The sequence below is a fragment of the Acipenser ruthenus genome, chromosome 11, assembly GCF_902713425.1.
Source record: "Acipenser ruthenus chromosome 11, fAciRut3.2 maternal haplotype, whole genome shotgun sequence".
Lineage (NCBI taxonomy): Eukaryota > Metazoa > Chordata > Actinopteri > Acipenseriformes > Acipenseridae > Acipenser > Acipenser ruthenus.
The window spans coordinates 28,447,140-28,467,802 of NC_081199.1; the positions used below are offsets into that span (position 1 = coordinate 28,447,140).

Genomic DNA, 20,663 nt, shown 5'->3' on the forward strand with positions numbered 1-20,663 from the left:
TAAATACAAAAAACACACTTATCTCTCACCACTAGGAAACAATGTATTTGTGCTACCATTTCCGTCACAAAGAATTTTTACTGCATCAAGTAAACTGGTTAATAGCATAATAATGTAGGCTTATTCAAATAGACAGAAATGGTCAACCAAGAATAGGGAAGTGATCAGGCTTGAAGAAGGGGAAGAAAAACTGTCTACCTAATAACAGCCCCCTTTAAAGAGTATTTGTATGCTGCTGTTTAGCCTTTATAATCCTTCCTCAGTAATGTATTTTCCTTAATGATTAGGCTAATAAGTCATTTATTAATTGCTGTCACAATATTAACTGCTCTTAATTCTGCATAAACTCACTACATCCACCTGCTCTAGTTGCTATTAAAGAAATTGTCTTTTGTTTCTAAGCATCTCCTTTGGATTATAAATCTGTTGGGGAATGTGTACGATAAACATGCTTTCTGGCTTAGCCTTGGCAGTTTCAAATAGAGGTTTGACACATCATTCCAAGCCTGGTTCTTTAAAAATGTACTGTAGTATTTAATTAAGAAATGAATAATAATAATAATAATAATAATAATAATAATAATAATAATAATAATAATAATTAATAGCACACTATAAGCTGCCTTAAAAAGGCTAGCATCTTTCTTGTTTGAAGGCAAACTTTCAGATTTTAATGAGAAATGCCACTGGAATGGTTTTTGTGGAATGAGACCCTGCATTGTCTTAAAATCATATAGAATACACTCCTGTTATACTTACTGGCTGTCACAGTCACACATCAACCCACCACCTGCTTCCACCTTGCTGCAGGCAAATCCAAGGGGAGGGGCCCTATGGTCTGACCACATTTCCAGTCTGCTAGCATAAGAGTAATCCTATAAAGAGGCTATTCTTTCAGTTTATCGGTGGGTGTCTCATTTCTAAACTGAGAATGCTGTAGGCCTGTGTGTAATGGTGAACAAGGGAAAGTTTCCCAGTAGCGTTGTTAGTTTTCAAAACACTTACATACCTGTGTATATTTTAATTGTTAGATAAGTAAACAAAATTTAAAAAAAAGACACACAGTCCAAATTAAAAAAAATATAGTTTAATGTTTATGTGCTGTATAACAAATTAAATATATTAGTGTTTACAAAACAACTAGTGCATACTACACAGACACAAACATCATTTAATTTACCACTGCAAAAGTGATAAGAACAGAATACAACTACAAACCATCAACACTGTCTTATCCTATAGATAAAGATGCATGTTTTTCCTCTCTACTTACATGGAACACCTGCTAATGAACACATTTAAAAAAGCAGTTACTTAACAGGAAAAAGGACACCCTCTAATGCACAATACTAAAACAATAGCAGAAGTACACTTTTGAGGAAACAGTTGCTGACAATTAAGACATTATAGCATTATACTCTACAAAATCCAATGGCAGTTGCATATACTGTATAGTGCTATGGTGCACAGATGTCTTTATCACACACACATCCATAATCCGTTTGGCACTGCAGAGGACAGGAGTCCATGCAGTGTCTTTCACAATACTTTCAAAACACTTTTTTTTTTTTTTTTAGTATTCCACTGACTTTTACACCCTGCGTTGAAAGTTGTATAGCGAATGGTATGGAGTGTGGTTTTAAGTGCAAGAGATTATTCAGTGCTGTTGATTATCACACCAGTAAATGGCAAGCACTCAAGAAAAAACACAATGACATATTCCAAAAACCGAAGAGTTGCATTAAATAAAACAAGTAAGAGGTATCGGTCTAAAACCCGAACGAGAAACAAAAACATAACATAAAACCCACAGGGACCCAATGCTCTGAATATGCAAATGTTTCTAACTACTTATTACCAACAGTGAGAAATTCATTTGAAACACAGACTCTGAATATGCTCTATACTAAATCGAACAGTACACACTTTGAACCAAGCAAACATTTGTGCGTAATTTCATAGGTAATAGATCTTGAACACCATGTGAACTACAGTTTCTAGGCTATTCAACACACATCTACTACAGTGCACTGATCAGGAGACAGGAAAAGACGATCACCATTATTAAGACTATTCAGTATTGCTCTACTACAATATACATTTATTGAAACTGGTTTTGATAACATAAATATCATTGTAAGATAAATTGAGGCATGATGCTGCTATTGTTTAGTGGTCCTGGTATTAAGAAAGTCCATTTGTAAGCACAATTATATCTTTAGTACATTGTGCATGTCATCGTCATGATTCTACTTTTATATATATATATATATATATATATATATATATATATATATATATATATATATATATGTAAGTAAAATCACCTTTTCTTACCCTTTGATTAAACTCAAAAGAATACATGACACCTTAAAAAAACAAAATGCTAAAATCTTCAGCACAAACTGTAACAGAGCCCACCATTCAGTAAAGAACAAGGCTGAACTGATTTTCTTTTTTTTTTTTTATAACTTTCCTAGTAAATAAATGTACTTTATACACAGCACATTCTTAAATAACATCCTCCAGTACAATATTACTCTATCTATCCACATGTAGCAACAAGAAGTGTGACCAGCAAACATTTGTACAGCCAGTGACAGTTAGCTTCTTTGCTTCTTTGTGAGCAGACTGCCAGTTCCAGGCGCTTTGGCAAAAAAACATGTTTGAGGCAAGGTTGGTTGTTAAGGCTCTACTGTAGCTGTGCTTGTTTAGTATTTACTAATAGACACCATGTTCAGTACAAAAACTGAGGCAATGCAAGGTTATCTAGAATCTTCTGGTTCCGATTTGATGGGCTTCTTCTCAGCAAGGTTTAGGACTCTGTGGCAGAAATCTGTGAAGCTGCCATTTTCTGAGGGGGAAAAAAACAAACAAAAAAAAAACAAACAAGAAACAGGAAAACCATTAGTTTCGAAGCAGCAACAAAACAAAATAGAGGTTCATTAAATGTCGCAGCCTGACAAAACACATACACAATGTTATGACATGTTCTCGTTGCCGGTTTTGCCTATATGCTTGCAGGTTGACATTTACATTGCTTGTGGTTTTGCCCACATAAAAAGACCCCCCCCCCCCCCCCCCCCCAACTCCCTACTTTATCATATACTGCAAGGAATCTGTTTGTTCTTCAAAAAATGAAGCTGTGAAATGAAGAATTAATAATGAAAATGACGCACTGATGAGTTAAAAGAGAAATCTGGAAATTGAGCGCAGTGGTATCTGTTGTATAAATTCATACTATAAAATATATTCACGATACAACAATTGTGCTCACAAGACAACTTTGGTAATGCTTTTTGAATACAAATGTATAAATATTAAATCTGTTTCTAAAATGTAAAAGCTATGTGGGGAGAAAGAAGGAGGGAATAGTTCTTCATGGCATACTAACATGTGTAGAGCAACCCACTAGCTGTCCACCCAAGTTAAAATCCATCTTAGGTCTCAACAAACAACCAAGACTTCAAAACTCATGTTAGAATGGAATTTGACTTGTTGATATTCATGTACAAACACAACAGATCAATTGTATAATGGGTGCACTCAAGAGAAATGAAAACTAGAGTGTGATTTATTCAAAGTGAAGATGCTCTAGAAAGAGTGCAAAGAAGAGCAACCAGAATTATTCCTGGTTTAAAAGACATGTCATATGCAGACAGGAAACAAGGACCAGGGGTCACAAATGGAGATTAGGTAAAGGGGCATTCAGAACAGAAAATAGGAGGCACTTTTTTACACAGAGAATTGTGGGAGTCTGGAACCAACTCCCCAGTAATGTTGTTGAAGCTGACACCCTGGAATCCTTCAAGAAGCTGCTTGATGAGATTCTGGGATCAATATGGTACTAACAACCAAACGAGCAAGATGGGCCGAATGACCTATTCGGTTTTGTAACCTTTCTTATGTTCTTATGTAAGTTAGTAACCACAATCACATTATCCATAATTGAATATGGCAGTGCAGTTAATGAGACAATGATAAGAATGTGTACAGCAAAACATGCCACGCATAAAAGGGACACAACATTTCTTACTATACATTGTAACCAGTTTCAGAGGCTTTATACAGCCATAAAAAAATAACCGATTTCAGAGACAGTATTTACCAGGAACAGTATGTACTATATTCTGAACCAATCTTCTGGCATAAATTTGAAGCAGACCTCTTTTACATATGTTTGAGTCTTCAATTATAACCAAACTATCATAGTATAAAAAACATAAAATACTTAAATAAACTCCCACACTTCCTTCCCAGTAGAAATCTCACAACCAGCACAGAATAGTCAAACACAATCTTTAAAAGGCAAAGATCAGCCCATTCCTGTCTGTACTTGCGCCTGCTAAGACACACTTTATTAAAGGTTAAGGCTGCTTTGCAGAGCTAGTTTCTTAGATATATCTTAATATGTGGAAAAAAGTGCTTGTATGAGATTATTTCTAGAAGCTTCTTTTGCATTAAACAATGTCCAGAATGGGCTGGCATGCAAACAGCAGCAACTGTAAAGCTGAGGGAACATAAAGCCACTTTTTCAGCTTGAAACCTGGTTCCATTAGACCGGGAGACCTAGTCTGAGGCAACTTTGCTGTATCAAACCCCAAGTCTTCCCTGGTGTGCCATGCAGTGGCCTGAAACCTAGGGCCGGACCAAATCAAAGTTAGCACTTAGCGAACGAGGACGCAAAAGCATTTGCGGTAGGCAATACAACACAAGAACAATTCCAAGTGAAATCTCGTGGAACCAAAACAAGCCTTTTTCGCCCTTCAAAAAACAGCTAACTTGTTTATTACAAGTGGACTGAGAAGGGGGAGTGGTTTGCTAAGCCCGACCAAATCTACACAATTCCAGCTATAAATCACATCGCAAGACTTTTGCTGGACCGGATTTTATAGTCAACTTCGAACTTGTCAAAAGCTATTGTGTATTAAACAAATAGTAAAAAAAAATAACATTAAACATCCTGGTATTTGCAAAAAAAAAAAAACAGTACATGCCTAAAGACACTCCAATGACCGCATATTTCGAACACTTGCACACAACACTGCATAATTAAAAATTAATAATTTACAGTATCAAATATTATTAGATGTATTATTCCTATCATTATCATAATATATGTTGTGTTTGTTGCACCCTTAAACGAAACACGCACAAGACCGTTTTCTTCTTTAGCCTACTACTTTTTTTTTGCCACAGTTCGAGTTAAATGTTTAATAAAACAATACGTACAAACAATAAAGTATTTTCTACTCAGTGAGAGCTTTGCATGGAGCAGTGTCTCTCTCAGTGATGGTAAAGCTTTTTAGATATATTTTCTTTTAAGCACTTTAAAGATACTAACTTTTAGTTTTTAACATTTGGTTACTCTTGTAAAGTACTTCAACATGTTGGCCTACACAGAAACATTATGAAGCCCAAATTCTCAGCATGTAAGAACAAGCCCACCATTCCAGTACAAGGGAGCACACATTTCATTTTGGCTATACCGTGTCAGCATGCCAAGCGGTCCCCTCGAAACGTATAAATCCATGTAGATAACAAAATTACATAATACCTGTAATACCTGTAACTGTCATCTCAGAAGCATCAAGATGAAGTTTTTACATTTGTTTTGGGTTTTTGACAGAAGAAATAATAATAATAATAATAATAATAATAATAATAATAATAATAATAATAATAATAATAATACAACTACCCGACTCTGTCTGTTTAAAAAAATTAAAAAATCTGCAATCAACTTTTTTTTTTTTCCCAAGGCACTGGATAGCATTTCATTCGATTTCTTATTGTATATAATATGTACCGGTACTGATCCTGGCGACAGTGTTATGTTGGTTTTTGAATGTTCTATTCACACCAAGTTTTTATTTTTTTTTATCAGCATTTTATTTATAATACTCGCACAGAGTTTCTTTGTTAACAGACATTTTTTTTGTTGTTTTTTAATCTTCGTTCTTGTGCAGTTATAGCCTACTATACAGCCTTGTGCACAACAGGGCTCTGGGCAGCACCGTTCTCAGCTACACAATCCTACCTGTAGACTGGGTTTTCCCCTCGCTGGTGGAATAAAACCTTTTCAACTCATTTGACAGCTGCTTTCCCAGGAGAGGCTCCCCTTCTGCTGCTGTCTGTTGCTGTCGGTGTCTCTGTTGACTGGGGACCCTCAGGTTTAATGGTTTTTCAACTGCGGAATAAAAACAAAAGATGCTTGACATGCCACTCGCTGTAATAGCTGATTTTCATAGCCCAGAACATCTGCATTTTTTATTGTCAAGAGTGCTCCAACAACAATTGAAACGCTTCACAGTCACCCAGCGATCTGTTACTGCCAAATTCATTTATCAAGGTACTGAATGAAAAACCATATTACTGTACAAAGCAAGAAAGCTCTGATGCTGCACAGCACGTCAGATTTCAGGATTTAGAATGAGCCAGATCATTATTGTAATGTAATTTGACGTTTAACAATTAGGAAACAAAAACCTATAAATATAAAGAATGACTGAGCAACTACAAGAGGGTCATTAATAATCTACACTTACTATGTCTCTTACGTCAAAGTGAGCAAAGAGAAGTTTTTAAAAAGTTTTGTCAACAGGTGTGTCTATAAATCTATCCTCCACTCAGCATTTAAACAGCTCTAGAAGGCATTTTCAAAATTTGTTTCAAGTTTAGGCATTAGAGACCACACTCATTAATAAGGGTTATTGAAAAAAAGGCAGGAACATAAAGGGAAACCATATAAAAGTCAAAAAAGCGTGCCTCAATGTGTTTCACGTCTTGTAGCCGTGACCATACTTCTGAACCTTTAATGTACCATACATTATCACTGCTATTGAATGGTAACATTGCAAGGAAAAGCACACGCACATAAATGTCATGAAAAGAACCAAAAGCTCTTTGCTTTGCTGTGCAATACTTATGTAATTCAAGTACCTTTAATTAATACGATGGGTGATACAAACAGAATTATTATCGGTGCTGCAGTGTTTAATGGGAAAGAGAGGGTAAACTGTCCTAATTAAAATAGGCGATCTGTAATATATAAGGAAGGCCACCCTAAACAGATCCTCCTCACAAAGAGGAATTCTTCTTTCTTTTTGTTTCTATGTCGAATGATAGTGTTGCAAAAAGCTGCATAGTACACGCAGTTTACATGTTGCCTCAGCTATTCAAAGTTTTTATCTTGTCTCTTCAATATCCCTTTTTCTGTTCATGAAACTCATAGTGTAATAAAGAGATGAATCAGAAACTAACCATCATTAAATCAATACAGTTGTGAAACTGGTGTTGAAATCTCAGAGATGAAATCACCAATTCATATTTTCTCAATCTCTGTGAGCAAGTATAATGTAATACACAAATGCATATATTTATCATTCATATATATATATATATATATATATATATATATATATATATATATATATATATATATATATATATATATATATATATATATTGAGCTGACTGGTTCCAGGCTTTGTGATAAAGTTCAATTTAATCTTTGTTTCTGGTCAGCTACATTAAAGACTGAGTGGGTGGAAGCTGGATGTCAAACATGTTACGACATGTTGTCAGCACAGTTCTCCAATAAGGACCTAGGACCTGAGGGATTTATTATAATATTTTGAGCATGCACAAAAAATAAAAACTGATAATAGCACCCTTGGAATTTATTGAATCTTTTACAGCACCAGTGAATCCCCAGCTATTTTTCAGGGTGATTCCCCAGTTCTGTTATCCCATAGGTGGATCAAATTAACCACTTAGTGCCCACGCTTATCCCTGAATTACATATTCTTTTAATATTTGTTTATATATTATACCTGGAACTCTCCCTTTTCCCATTTACTGATGTATACTTGCTGTCAACAACTACCTAACAAGAATGAAAAAAAAAACAGGCAATCAGCCTTGACATTTTTGGGGGACGCCTCTCGACATTACATTATATAAATTACCAAGGGGGTGTAAGAGATGAAAGGCTTTCTTTCTTTAAAGGTGGTTTTCACAGTTGTGATTAATTTTTCAAAGCAAACTGTATTCTTACTTGTAACTTGTTTGTGCAATTTCTGAGACAGCTCCTCCTGCACTGGAAAATGTTTTAATACCAAGCTCCCAACCTGCAGCTCCTGTTCTGGTTTAGCAGTAATAGCTTGAATAACAGTGGCCAGTGTGAGCCATCGATTAAAGGCCCTGCTGTGCTTTTGCTGTTTACAAAACGAAGGTGAGGCAAATTGGTCTTGTTGTACAATGATTTACCCCCCACCCAGACTACAGACTGCAGACTGCAAAGTCATTTAATTAGCTCAACTGTACCTTGTCGCTCTGACGCATTATCAGCAGACAAACCATTAGAGTTGTGCTCCTCTGTACTGCGCTTAAAAGCAGTGGCTGGCAGACGCCACTCCGAGAAGTGAAGCCTCTCCTGAGCTGTGGCGTTGTGAAGGAGCTCCATCTGCTTTTTCACCAGTCTCTCCAGCTGGACCTGAAGCAAAACAGCAGCTGTTACTGTTCACAATATTGTAAATTATGAGGGTCACTGTCAAAAAAATGCTGTGACGTTTCGGTCATCATTTATGTCTTCATCAGTGAGTGCTCCAAATGTCTATTTACAGTTATTAATTACTTATATAGTCACATGCATTTTCAACCATAATGAATCCTAATATGCCACTCAACGATGAAGTCAAAATGTCTTGCTTTTATCTTAAAAAGTCATTCAGTTTCACACTTTTTCTAAAGCAGATACTAATCAATAGTGTCATCCGATATTGATTTAAAAAGGCAAAATGCTGTGTGAAAAGATAATTACATTTCAGATTTTAACTCACCTCAGAAACAATATGCTCTCCAATGAGAATACTTTCAGGCTATTTGGCTTCACACTACGCTAAAAGCAGACTAAAAGCTAAATGAATTACTGGTCCGTTTTAGATATCTGTGCTACAGTGGAAAAACAAGCCTGCTCAAAGTACATTTTCGTAGTTTAAAAGGATCAGAGTTGAATCTTAATATAGAGCTCTTTTGTTGTTATTTTATAATTTATAATGTATTTGTTTTGATGTCTTTACTTTGACATAAAAAGAAAATTAAGTATTGAAAACAGTGAATTTGTTAAGGGGCCTTATACAGTGAAACAGAATGTGTGCTTCTCAACAGCAATGGTGGCCGAAGTCTAAACACACACACAGCCAGACTAGTTTTTTTTCTGTTTACCTGAATATTATGAATCACCATTTCTTCACCTTTAGCCTTTGCCAATGTTAGTTGCTCTTTTAGTGCTTCCTGTTTCTGTTGTATGGTATGCAATGCCTCCTGAATATCAAAAAAGGTATCCTAGAAACAAACACAAAGACATTAAGCCCCAAATCAGAGTCGTTTATAGCACACAAAAGCTGACCGCATGTCATTCTCTGCAACAGTCTGGGCAGATAAATCCCCTTCATTATCAACAGGTCATTTAGACCCTTCATAAGGCCTTACCTATTCCATCAATCATTACACCTTTGGTTCATGTGGCAACATGTAATACATCTGGCAGTGTGACTTATTTTCTATAAAATTGCATGTTATGATTTCATTAACATTAATGTATTTACAGACAAACCACTCAAATCAGCAAGCATTCAAGTGCCGGGTGTGAAGGCGAGTCTTCTTAGTTCATGCTGACGTTTTTTTTATTGGCTTTTCAATGACAACCATTACTTTAAAAAGTGCCTTTCGTTAAACCCTTTACAAAGCACTGTACGATTGCACAAGAAAACAGGTTAAAAATTCAAATGAAACACAATAATAAATAAAAGGAACAATATTTTCCAAACCAGCCCTTTGAATTTGCAACACCGGTCCTGCACTGGTAGAGTCCAGGTCTATACTGTTCCAATTGAGCAGGCCAAATATCTGATGCAAACACTAATAATGTCTGAAACATGATTAAATACAACTAAACAGATTCAGCAGGCCTGATAAATTGTGGGAAGATATATTACAGAAATTTGGAGCAGGGTAAGGACAATCTCTTTAACCCTTGGTACACAGTTGAGCCAGAACATTTAGCCAGGTCAGGTGTTTCTGACTTATCCTACATACAATATAAAATTCTATTTTTCAAATAGAGTAGATTGGCCCTCCAATTATTGGTATAAGTACAAAGCTGGTGCTATTCTAAATATGAAACTGCCACCTACTAAGCCAGCGAAGACTATTCTGATTTTAAAATGTAGCCACAAATGTGACCCTTCAGGGTGTCTGGTCATCTTTTCAAGTACACTTTCAAGTCTGGGACTCCGACTGTCTGGAATCGTGGGGCACCTGACCAGTAGGGGGTGCTGAAGCACAAACTAAACCTAGCAGTGCTCCCTGTGGGCCACCAGTCAAAATCGGCAACTCAAGATTCAAACGAGAAAACCCCCTCAACTCACACGGTAGTGCCTTTACTGGAATGGTCGGCAAGCAGCTATTAAGATTTTTTTTTTTAGTTCTACTATTAATCATGGGTTTACTTTTGCATACCTGCATACAATTGTATCACTACTTGAGAATGCAGATAAATACTGTATGTGCATCTAAAAAGATTGTGTACATTAAGGGCTAAACTACACTAAAATGTGTTGTAAAAATAATTATTTAAACACCACACTGAGCTTTTTTTTTTTTTACATTTTTACTTCAGCTAACCCTGGCTCTGTGTACACATTTTAAATTAATTTGCAGTGACTGTAAACTGCCATGGGTGTGGGTGATTCCTAGCGCACCCACTTAATGATGTCATGTGTACTTCAATTATTATGGGTAGGCGCGACTGATCTCATCTGGGCTTTCCTTTTCAATGTGGGTGAGAAAGTCAGTGGTGGGGAGGGAGTCTTGCATTACTTTTTCTAAAGCATAGACAACTATTTCAGAAAGACACTAAATAACCTTGCAAGTTTACTTTTATATTTCATTTAATTTTAGTTAGGAAAGCATTCTATATTTAGTTAGAAATGCATAATATTTGAGAGACTCTTCAATGCATTTGTTCCATTTATATAGATACTTTCAAGCCTCCCTCTGATCTTTTGCCTAACCCTAACCCTGACATATAACTCGTCATTTATTGAATACTGTATGGACATAGCAATAGTGTGAATCCTCATAGGCCTACTGAATCTGGAATCATTAAAATCCCCCAAAAGTTGCTCATGTGTTTTGTTTTTTGTTTTTTAGAAAGCAGCACAGATGCAGAAATATGAAGGATACAGTTGCCTTTTCTATGGATTTTTTCCAGATTGAAATGTGTTGTTTACAGCAGTAGGTTCTGGCTGCCAGTATTATGTTGTCCAAAACCCAAGTAAATTACATTACCTTTAAAATAATAAAATGTTGTTACAAGAGCTCGCTTATTCTATTAAGAAGCTACAGAATCTTGGAGAGGCCCCATGTTATTGTATACAAATCCTAGTGACACCAGGATGCCCCTTAGTAAACACTAAACAATAGTGGGGAACAGAACACTGGGGCACAGCAGTCTGACATAAGTCTTAGCTATTGTTACTACAAGGGTACCAAACTAGAAATGCTGCTTCAAACAAATATTAATTCATTATTTTTTTAAATATGGAAACCTCAAGATATAAAATATACGGTCCAGTGCTTTGCTACCACTTTTAGTATTCTGAAGAGAAGTTAAACTGTATACATTCCTGTGGTCAGTTTCTGTTATAAATATATTATGGATATGGTATGTGAATGTTATTTTATACAAGATTTGATTACAACAAATGTATATTGCTAGTCAACAGACATCTGCGTCCAACAGAATGAACTAAACACATTTCCTAAATTGAGAAGTGCTGTTGTTAAACATACAGAGTGTTAATAGGATCTAATGTCTTGTGACAATTTGTCCTGATGGACACTCCTACACACTCAGCCCACAGGATTACAATCCCATTCCACAAATAAAGAACGTCAACATTCAAGGTCTGATCCAAATATGAAAAAGCAACAGCAGAACAGTGTGCTAATACTGTCCTTTTTTTGTTTTGTTTTTTGTTTTGAAAGATTGAAATGAAAAAAAAATTACCTCTGTTTTTATTCTTTTGGGAGATGGTTCATCTCTTTCTCCACATTTAGACCTAAAAAAGCAAAAACAAAACTGTAATTATATATATATGCATTACTGGCCAAAACCAACTTGAGATATTTTATAAAATATCTCAAGTTGGTTTTGGTCAGTAATGCATGAGTGGCCGATCAGCCACCATGAGTGAACTACCAGCCCAAAACCAAAGAGAAACATGTATTATTGTGTGATAATAATATTTTCTGACACATATTTTCTATATCGTGTTTCTTAAAGCATACACAAGTGAATAATATTTAAAAACCAACTACCACCATTATCGCTCTCTCTCTACAGCCAGCAGAGTAAAATGGAGAAATTGTAAATTCAAATAAAGACCTTGTTCAAAGTCTTCACCATTATTTATTTCTTTAATTTTTTTTTTTACAAAATGGAATTTGAAAAGTGTCTGTTCTCCCATTGAACGTAAATATGACCTTGTGAGGTTTATATCCACAAGTGTGTGTTTTTTTTGTTTTGTTTTTTAAACGTCTCCTTCAACTCTTTTGTTATTGGTCTTAACCTCATTTCTCGTAATAGTTTGGTTGAATGTCCATGTCTTTATTTTGAATATATTATTTCTTCTCCTTTGCACTATGCTTGTTGTAGAGTGATAATGGGCAGCGGTTTGTTTTTTTAATTGCTGCCAACCAGGTAACGTCATGATGTCGGAAAATGTATAACTACAAGAATATATTTTTTGCATGTACGTGATACAATATTATAATAAAAGTATACTCTAGTCATGGAGTAATATGCCCTATTCAACCCTATGAAAGTATCTACTTTGTTAACATTTACTGCTAAACTATCATAACAAATAAATACAGTATCATTGTTGTGTAGGCTTTATCCCTTTTAGTGATTACATTGAATCCAGTCAACAATTTACCAGTATAAACTGGAGCCAGGGGTCTCAGATAACACGCACTGCTTGCTCACTGCTCAGAGCAACGCAGTATTACAAAAGCATGAATTGAAGAGGCATCAACTCCTAGACCTTAATCTCCGGAACAAAAGAAAAAAAAAAAACTTCCCATAATAATGGATAAGTGCTATAGTCATCAGATAACAAAAACATGATGCTGAACCCAGCTCTATGGAGGACTGAGAACATACAATGCATGTTTGTACAAAGAAAAAAAAGCCTTTAGTTGACATTTCAATTGCAGCAAATCATAGCAGAGTACAATAAGATCATATCAGATCCTGAGAAGCTGAGAAATTATTAATTTAATAAGATTGGTGGGATATTTCATTTCTGTGGCTACAGTGGATTTGATTCTTGCATACAGTTTTATCTGAATCATGCAACTGAACAAAAAAGCACGTTCTGTAGTGGATATAATTAAATGCGATTATAATTATGTTGATTCAGGCACCATTGTGCACATGAAGGTGGTATTGACAATGTTAGAGTTATATTTAGCCTGATTGATTTCAACGCTATTTTTGGTGGTGCACAAAAATCTTCTAATGTACTTACTTGCTAGTCCTATAGGTGTATTTGTATGTGACTTCCCGAGAGATCTGCCGAGCCAGTCCAAACAGCTCGTCTCTCCGGGTCAAGAGTGCATTGTCCTTAATGCACATCTGGGCAGCAGCTTCATTGACTGTCAGCTAAAAACAAAAGCAAGGCAAAAAGAAACATGAAAAATCCATTCATTGTTTCTTTCAAGATTTGTACTTTTTAAGTGAGAGCTGCAACGTAATGCACATTCCCAGCATGAGTGGAGTATGTTCCATTAAATGGTACACTTTCAGAGAACAACTCTTGAATTAATAATTATTACTACTTCATGTACAGGTATATGCCTCAGAAGCTGAGGGATATTTAAATGCTCATGCGGGGCATTTATAGAAGTGTCATATATCCATTTTTTTTTGCATGAATAGCATACTTTTAATTTTATACCTGCAGTGCCCCACAATCGTGTTCAGTTTTACACTAAAATAAAATTGTCAGCTGTAGCAGGTTAGAAATGACACCTTCGGGATCAGTTCAGCTCATGTTGTACTGATGTTTTTCTGTAGAGACCAGGCATTATTTTCAGATTTCTTAATTATACACATCGGGGCACTGCACCTTTCTCCTGAACAAGATTGCTTGCTGGTAAAATGCGGAACTCACTGTCTCGCTGCAGTGAGACTCAGAGCCCTGCCCTGTTTCCGTACCTCATGCAGCGTCAGGTGCTTCCCATCTTTCCTTTTGGAGTCGAAGCGCCCGTAGATGGCGCTGTACTTGCGGATCTCCTCCTCCTTGTGGGGGTCCTCGTCGCTCATGTCAAAGATGTGGCCGATCATCTTGGCCAGCTTCTTGTTGTTTTTCAGCTGCTCCTTCACCTCCGCAGAGTCCGTCTTTGGCAAAGCCGGGGCCATCCTGTCCACACACTCGGCCACCGACTGCACTGCCGCTGCGTCCAGGCTCTCCAGGGTTTCTCTCGGAGACGAGGGGGAGCCCAGGTCTGCAGGGGAGAGGCTTTGCTCGCTCTCAGTAGCGTGGCTCCCTTGCCAGAACCTCGGCTCGCTGCCACTCTGCACGGGGGAGCTAGACGACGCTTCTGATTTGCTGGGCCCCACACAGGTGGCAGCAATGCTTTTGGGGATCTTAACGTGAGGTTCTCTGGTGTTATTGTTCCTCTCGTAACTGTTGCCTGGGGAGCCCTCTGGCAGTTTATAGATGGGGATGCTGCTGACGGGCAAGGAGGTCAGAGGTTGATTGAAAAGAGCAGGGTTGGTAACCCAGTCTCGCAAGGACTTCTGTAGCCTCCTGACATGCAGGGGCTTGCTGGCCATGCCCACCAGTGCCATGATCTCCAAGAACTCCTCTTCTCCAGCCTCACACAGCTGCTGCACGTCGTCGCCGCCCTGCTGGATGAAGGCTTCGTAGTAGAACAGCAGGTTGGCTCTCTGCAGTATCCGGTAGAGCTGCAACTCCCCAAGGGTCCTCGGTAAAGTCGCCGCCATCCCTGACCCAGATCACAATCTGTTTTAAAAATGTAAAAAAAAAACAGTCAGTAAGTAGAGGGAGCAGATGAAATGGTTGCTGCAGTTAGAGAACCAGAAAAAAAACCTCTTGTCTGTTGGACTCCTTAACTGTTTTGAGATCTACATACCACACTCCACCTCTGCTATCCGTGGGTGGCCTCATACAGACGCCGCTTGTATTCTAAATGATTGTCCCCTGATGTTGGCAGCAGTGATCTCGATAGCTGAGTGCACAAATTAATAAAATAAGGGGGGGGGGGGGGGGGGGGGTCTCACAGTATAATGGAAAATATCTCATTCTGAGCAAGCTTTGGCTAATTTACTTGCGAGAAACAGTCTGTAACAGTCTGTAAAGGTGCTTGTCCTCCCACCCTTCAATCAGTTGCTAATGATCACTCAACCGGTCATGTGTTTATATTACCACACTTAGAATTAATAATGGCTGTGGCTTCTGCTTACATATCCCCTTCCCGAAATCACTCATAAACCATTTGATAGTTTTTACAACTTAAACTTGGGTTAGACGGCGCATTCAGTAGTCAAGAGAAGCATGAATTGTGATGTGCAAGAAATGCAATATGAGCTGTTCTTTTATGAGCATTCCCATACTCACTTCTCAAGCCTTAATACTACAGACTATTTTAACTGAACAGTACATTTGTTTGGAGGACCTTGTAACCTGATTTTTACTCAAAAATGTCTTTCTATGTGATATAATATATCAGTCCCTGTTGAGCCCTTATGAATAAATACCCAAAGAAAGAAATTACCAGCGTGTCCTCATGGCATTTTTTATCCTGACCTCAATAAGCCAATTCCCATTGCTTTGAGACCAGCTCAAAGATCAAATATTCTGGTGACTAAATTAAATATGCCAAATATCAGCGAGTAATAAATTATTATTAAGAGCATATCACTGGATAAAAAATATGAATATGCAAATTCAGAGCATTTACAGCTTGAACTATCTGTTAGTAGGTACCGATACTCTAGTCATTTATGAATGTTTACTGTGGTAGCCTACACAGATAAGTGTACAGAAAGTGTAGTAAATGCATGGTAAGACCATGGAAAGCATGGTGAATCCCAGTTATTATAGTAAAGGATGGTAACATAATACGTGCATGGGAAAATGGTAAACTGTTACATGACTTTGTACATTGTTTTCATATTTCCATAAAAAGATAGAAAACCGTGAAACTAGGGGGACAGAGTAAGCAATTGTACCAGGATGAAAAGAACGACCTTTTTAAGTGACATTTCTAAAAAGATCAGATCATTATTTAAGTAAGGAAGCAATTTACAAGGAACTAATAAAGCAAATTGCAGATATTGTCCTCTGTTGTATGTATACTAGACAACGTTTTGTCTACCCCAATGTAGTTAGTTAGGCTTTAGAGAAAATGTTTGGCTGGTAAACTCAGTTGCTTGGTTTAACCTGATTATGACTGAAAATTTTATTTTATATTGATGTTGTTTTATTTTATTTTTCAGAAAAGTTTTAAATATCAGGAAGGCCTGTTTTGCAATATGTATACAAAGCAATTGCTTTCTGTTTAGTCAGTATTAGCACACACATGTTATTGACATCTCAGGGAATGTATGGCAACTGTTTGCATGACTTCCAGACACATGCCACAAATCACAAGTACAGTATAAAACTATGGGCAACATATACTGCAAGTGTATCACATGATTTCAAGTTATAACCATTATGCATCAGGTTTATATGAACAGTACTGAACGTAATAAAAAATTACAAACTTTTCAAATAATAATACCATTGTTTCTATGATTAAAATATATTTTCAAAAACTACTGCAACGTAATACCTGCTAATAAACTTTCCCGAAAATGCCAGGATTATATGGGTGCGCCACAGTTTAACTGGACTTCAATTATCCTTGAATCCTATGTAGTCCTTAGGCCATTAAAAGAATTATCATTCCCACCCAGAAACTCGCTAAAATAAATGTTTGGTCTATGAAGTACTCATTCAGCTTAGTTCATCAAGCAACAACGGATGAGTGGGAAAATAGGATGACACTAAAGGGCAAGTGAATAGGTGTGTATCCTGTCTGGCTTAAGTTCTTAACAATGTCACAGTCCTGAATTAATTATAAAGAAATAAAACAGTGCTTTTAAAAGAATAGTGTAAATCAGATTGACGTTATATAACACATTAAAGTTATTACGATGCACACTCATTTTAAACAAGTTATAACTAAGTTTTCAACCTTTGCATCTTGTTAAAAGAAAAATACTTTTTGATATGCGTTTCGGGGAATAAGATGAAAAAAAGCCAGGACTGCATTATTTAATGCTTTCTTCTTTGCACAGCTGCTGTTTAAAACGCCCACTTGAGCCTTTCCCTGCTTTTTGGATTTCTCTGGGAATCACCCACACATCAACGAAATCCACCCCGTCCTTCCTGTCAAATGGGCAAGGCTGCACTCTTTATTATAAAAGTCACAAGCACATATACTAAAATATAAAGCAAAACCCCCAGCTTAATAAAAGAAAACAAAAATACCTGAACACCACAAACCTACAATAAACGATTCATAATAATGCTGCCATTATTAATTGCAAATGCACATACCTTTTTACAGTTGAGTTGAACAATTTCTTTCTTCACTATATATATATATATATATATATATATTTTTTTTTTCAGATTTCGAGTCCAGTTAGAACTTGCAAAAATGATAGTCCTCTTCTTGGGATGGAGACTTTTTCCAACTTCCTGCTGTAAGGGGTGAATGAGTACTCCGCACAGTATGATTCTGCCACGCCACCAGAGCTGTGTACGCAGGCTTTGATGAAAAAACGCACCGTTCACTGTCTTTGGGTTGTCCTTACACTGTGTGCGTAAATGTGAGGGTTTTAGAGTTTTTAGTACGAAGGGCCTGGGAGCTGTTGGTTTCCCCCTCCTCCCCTCTGTTGTGATATTGGGATATTCCGCTCTTGCTTCATTGCACTCTCACTCCCACACTGCAGGGTGACGCAGATCCTGGCGTGGGAGGATGCGGGGCGTGGGAGGCTGCTGCAAGGAATACCAAACATCACAGCACACCAGCGGCAGCAAGAAGGGAGTCAAGCACAAACGCGCCCTCACTGCCACGAACATACGGAAGAAAGCAGAAAGAATGACCTCACCTAAAATAACACGTTCTCCACGAATTAAATACAACATTTGCAAATGGCTTACTGCGTGTATCAGTGTTTGACGTTCTCCCCCTCCATTGATGTCGGTCCTTTAATTGTATTTACCTGTCATAATAATTTGTGTTATTCGCAGTTCACCACCATACAGCGTCTTTCATTAGTTCATAAACTTTTATTTATTTTTTTTGTACACTTTGTAAAAAAAAAAAAAAAAATCCACTGTCATTTCGCGTCTTGTGTTCAGTTGATGAAAGATCAGCGTTGCGTTTCTAATTTTCTTGTAAAACTTAAGTTTTACATACTTGGTGTCACAAAGCTCACTAACACCCCCGTAACACCCACGCACACGCACATTCAAAATAACAGCTACACCTTATTCTGATAAGTGTTTATTATCATTTGCTTTCCTTTGAGCACAATCAAATAAAAATATACCGGATTGACATGTTTCACTGAAAACTGAGGGTACAGCAGAAACTCTTCTACTAGTTCACAACATTTACGATGACAACAAAACGTAGCCTACTTTTACAGGATTAATACACATCTTGTAAAATAAACCTCAAATGTGATCATGTAAATGTTTCAAGACCTCAAAGTCATTAAAGTCATACTCTGATGATTAATGCAGTGTTTACTAACTGTCATGCTATATTCCTCTGGATATCATCTGCTTCACTTTTTATGCATTCATGAAATAACGATCATCAGCTCTATATTTTGTGAATAGGGTTTTTTTTTTTATTATTTTGGCCTAGAAAAGCTTTAGGCTTTTTATTGATACTACGACGAACACAATTGTTGCAGACGTGTTATATGTTTAGTACATGTACTGTATATCAGCAAAAGACTGCACACAGAACGTGTGCAGCTGTCTAATATTTTTAATTATTACAATGTGTTGTATGTGTACTGTGTACTGTATTTTAAATTGTTAAAATGCATTTTATTGATGAACACTATTGTAATCAATGGAATGCTCGTTCTATATTTCGAGTTCCTCAGGAAAACAGGCGTATATTTGTTGCAGCAACTTTGTTTTAATGTTTATTTTGCCAGGTTATTGGTGAACTTGACTGAACTTTCCATTATATTTAAAATATTTGACATTTAGTAGCCAGACAGCATATTTAAATCAACACGTTAGCCAAGGCATTTTATAAATATCTTGTGTTGCTTCTGCACCTGGCCACTGCTTGCTCCAAAATACTGCTTCCTGCCTTTGCATATTGAATGTTGTTCTGCCCGAATTACACATACAAAGTCTGAGATGAAAATGCACAATGACCACCAGGGGCACTGCATGTATTTGGGCAGTAACAACTACTCGTATTTTTTTAAAGAATAATAATCTATAGAATAGATTGATTCGTGTAGCATTTGTTGACATGTGATGCTCTTTTGAGGGTGTGTAACTCAATGCACAATCCAGATGCACTATACCTGACAGGGAGGTTTCAAATGTGATTGCAGCTTTGTGTGCATCTAATTAAAAAAGGGAATGTTGAAGGGGTTCTACTGAAAGGATGCTTTCAGAACATAGCTTCTTACTTGTTGCAAGGTGTCCTTTCATCTTTAATTGAAACTAGCTGTGCCGAGAAGTAGCAGTGCCATTGTACTTGCTTTAAACAATCCGCAGTACCTTTCTTTTTTTTCATGAAAGCCAGTAGTGTCACTCCAAATGATAAAGACATCTTACAGTGTCATTCATGTCCAATGAAAACAGCAGGCCAATTATCTTAGTTCTTGAGAAGCTAGTAGTTATGTGGAATAACAAATCGTTGTCTTGAATTAGCTGTGACAGGAATCTTGTTGAAAAGCGGTGGAGTCATTCTCTTTGTTATGGGAAATTAGCAGTCATTCTCCCTGTTGATAGAAAATGAATAGTTCTAATCTGCATGATGTCTAAATTAGTGACAGTATACCCATAAATATTCTTAGCTGCAAAGCACTCCTGGTAAAAAAAACAAAAAAACAACAGCGATATTCAGTTTGCTTTGTTGAGCATGTATGTTTCTTTACTTGTGAATCAATGAGCAAGACAAAAGCTCAGATAAAAGTGAGAAATAATAACATTTATTAGATGTAGTGCTATATTATTACACTGTGGCTCAGGGTCTCACCTTATGGCTGGTGAAAGCCGCGCTCTTTTGAGGTGAGCCTCTGACAGCGGTCAGAGGGCATCCAAGCCTGGGTGATGGGACTCATCGACCCCCCTAGGGAGGGAAGACAGCTGCAAAGGGGGCGGTGAGGTGGAGGAAGAGAAAGAAAATCCAGGCAATTTAAAACTATCTGACAAATGATATGATAGGGAGGAGCTGTACCCTCGCCCCCAGAATCACGACAAGCCTCTCACATACAACCCTTTATTAAGGATAACAATAAGTGCCAT

General features: G+C 37.0%; 1 protein-coding gene across 1 annotated transcript; it reads right to left on the reverse strand.

Moving 5' to 3' along the window:
- Positions 1–1,071: 1,071 nt before the first annotated feature.
- LOC117427215 (NGFI-A-binding protein 1-like) lies at positions 1,072–18,184 on the reverse strand. Its single transcript, XM_034045693.3, has 8 exons — positions 17,706–18,184; positions 14,291–15,101; positions 13,602–13,735; positions 12,077–12,128; positions 9,229–9,348; positions 8,329–8,497; positions 6,041–6,190; positions 1,072–2,854 (listed from the first exon to the last, which is right to left on the reverse strand). Exons 2-8 carry the CDS (start codon positions 15,080–15,082, stop codon positions 2,766–2,768), a joined length of 1,506 nt encoding a protein of 501 aa, XP_033901584.1. The 5' UTR covers positions 15,083–15,101; positions 17,706–18,184; the 3' UTR covers positions 1,072–2,765.
- Positions 18,185–20,663: the final 2,479 nt, after the last annotated feature.

What these genes read in the sequence shown, in the direction of transcription:
- LOC117427215 (XM_034045693.3), bottom strand. Translation starts at nt 15,082, where the DNA reads ATGGCGGCGACTTTACCGAGGACCCTTGGGGAGTTGCAGCTCTACCGG. An exon ending in TACACCTATAGGACTAGCAA is followed by an intron (nt 12,129 to 13,601) that starts GTAAGTACATTA and finishes TTGCTTTTTTAG; the next exon opens with GTCTAAATGTGGAGAAAGAG. An exon ending in TAATGCGTCAGAGCGACAAG is followed by an intron (nt 6,191 to 8,328) that starts GTACAGTTGAGC and finishes TTTATTCCGCAG; the next exon opens with TTGAAAAACCATTAAACCTG.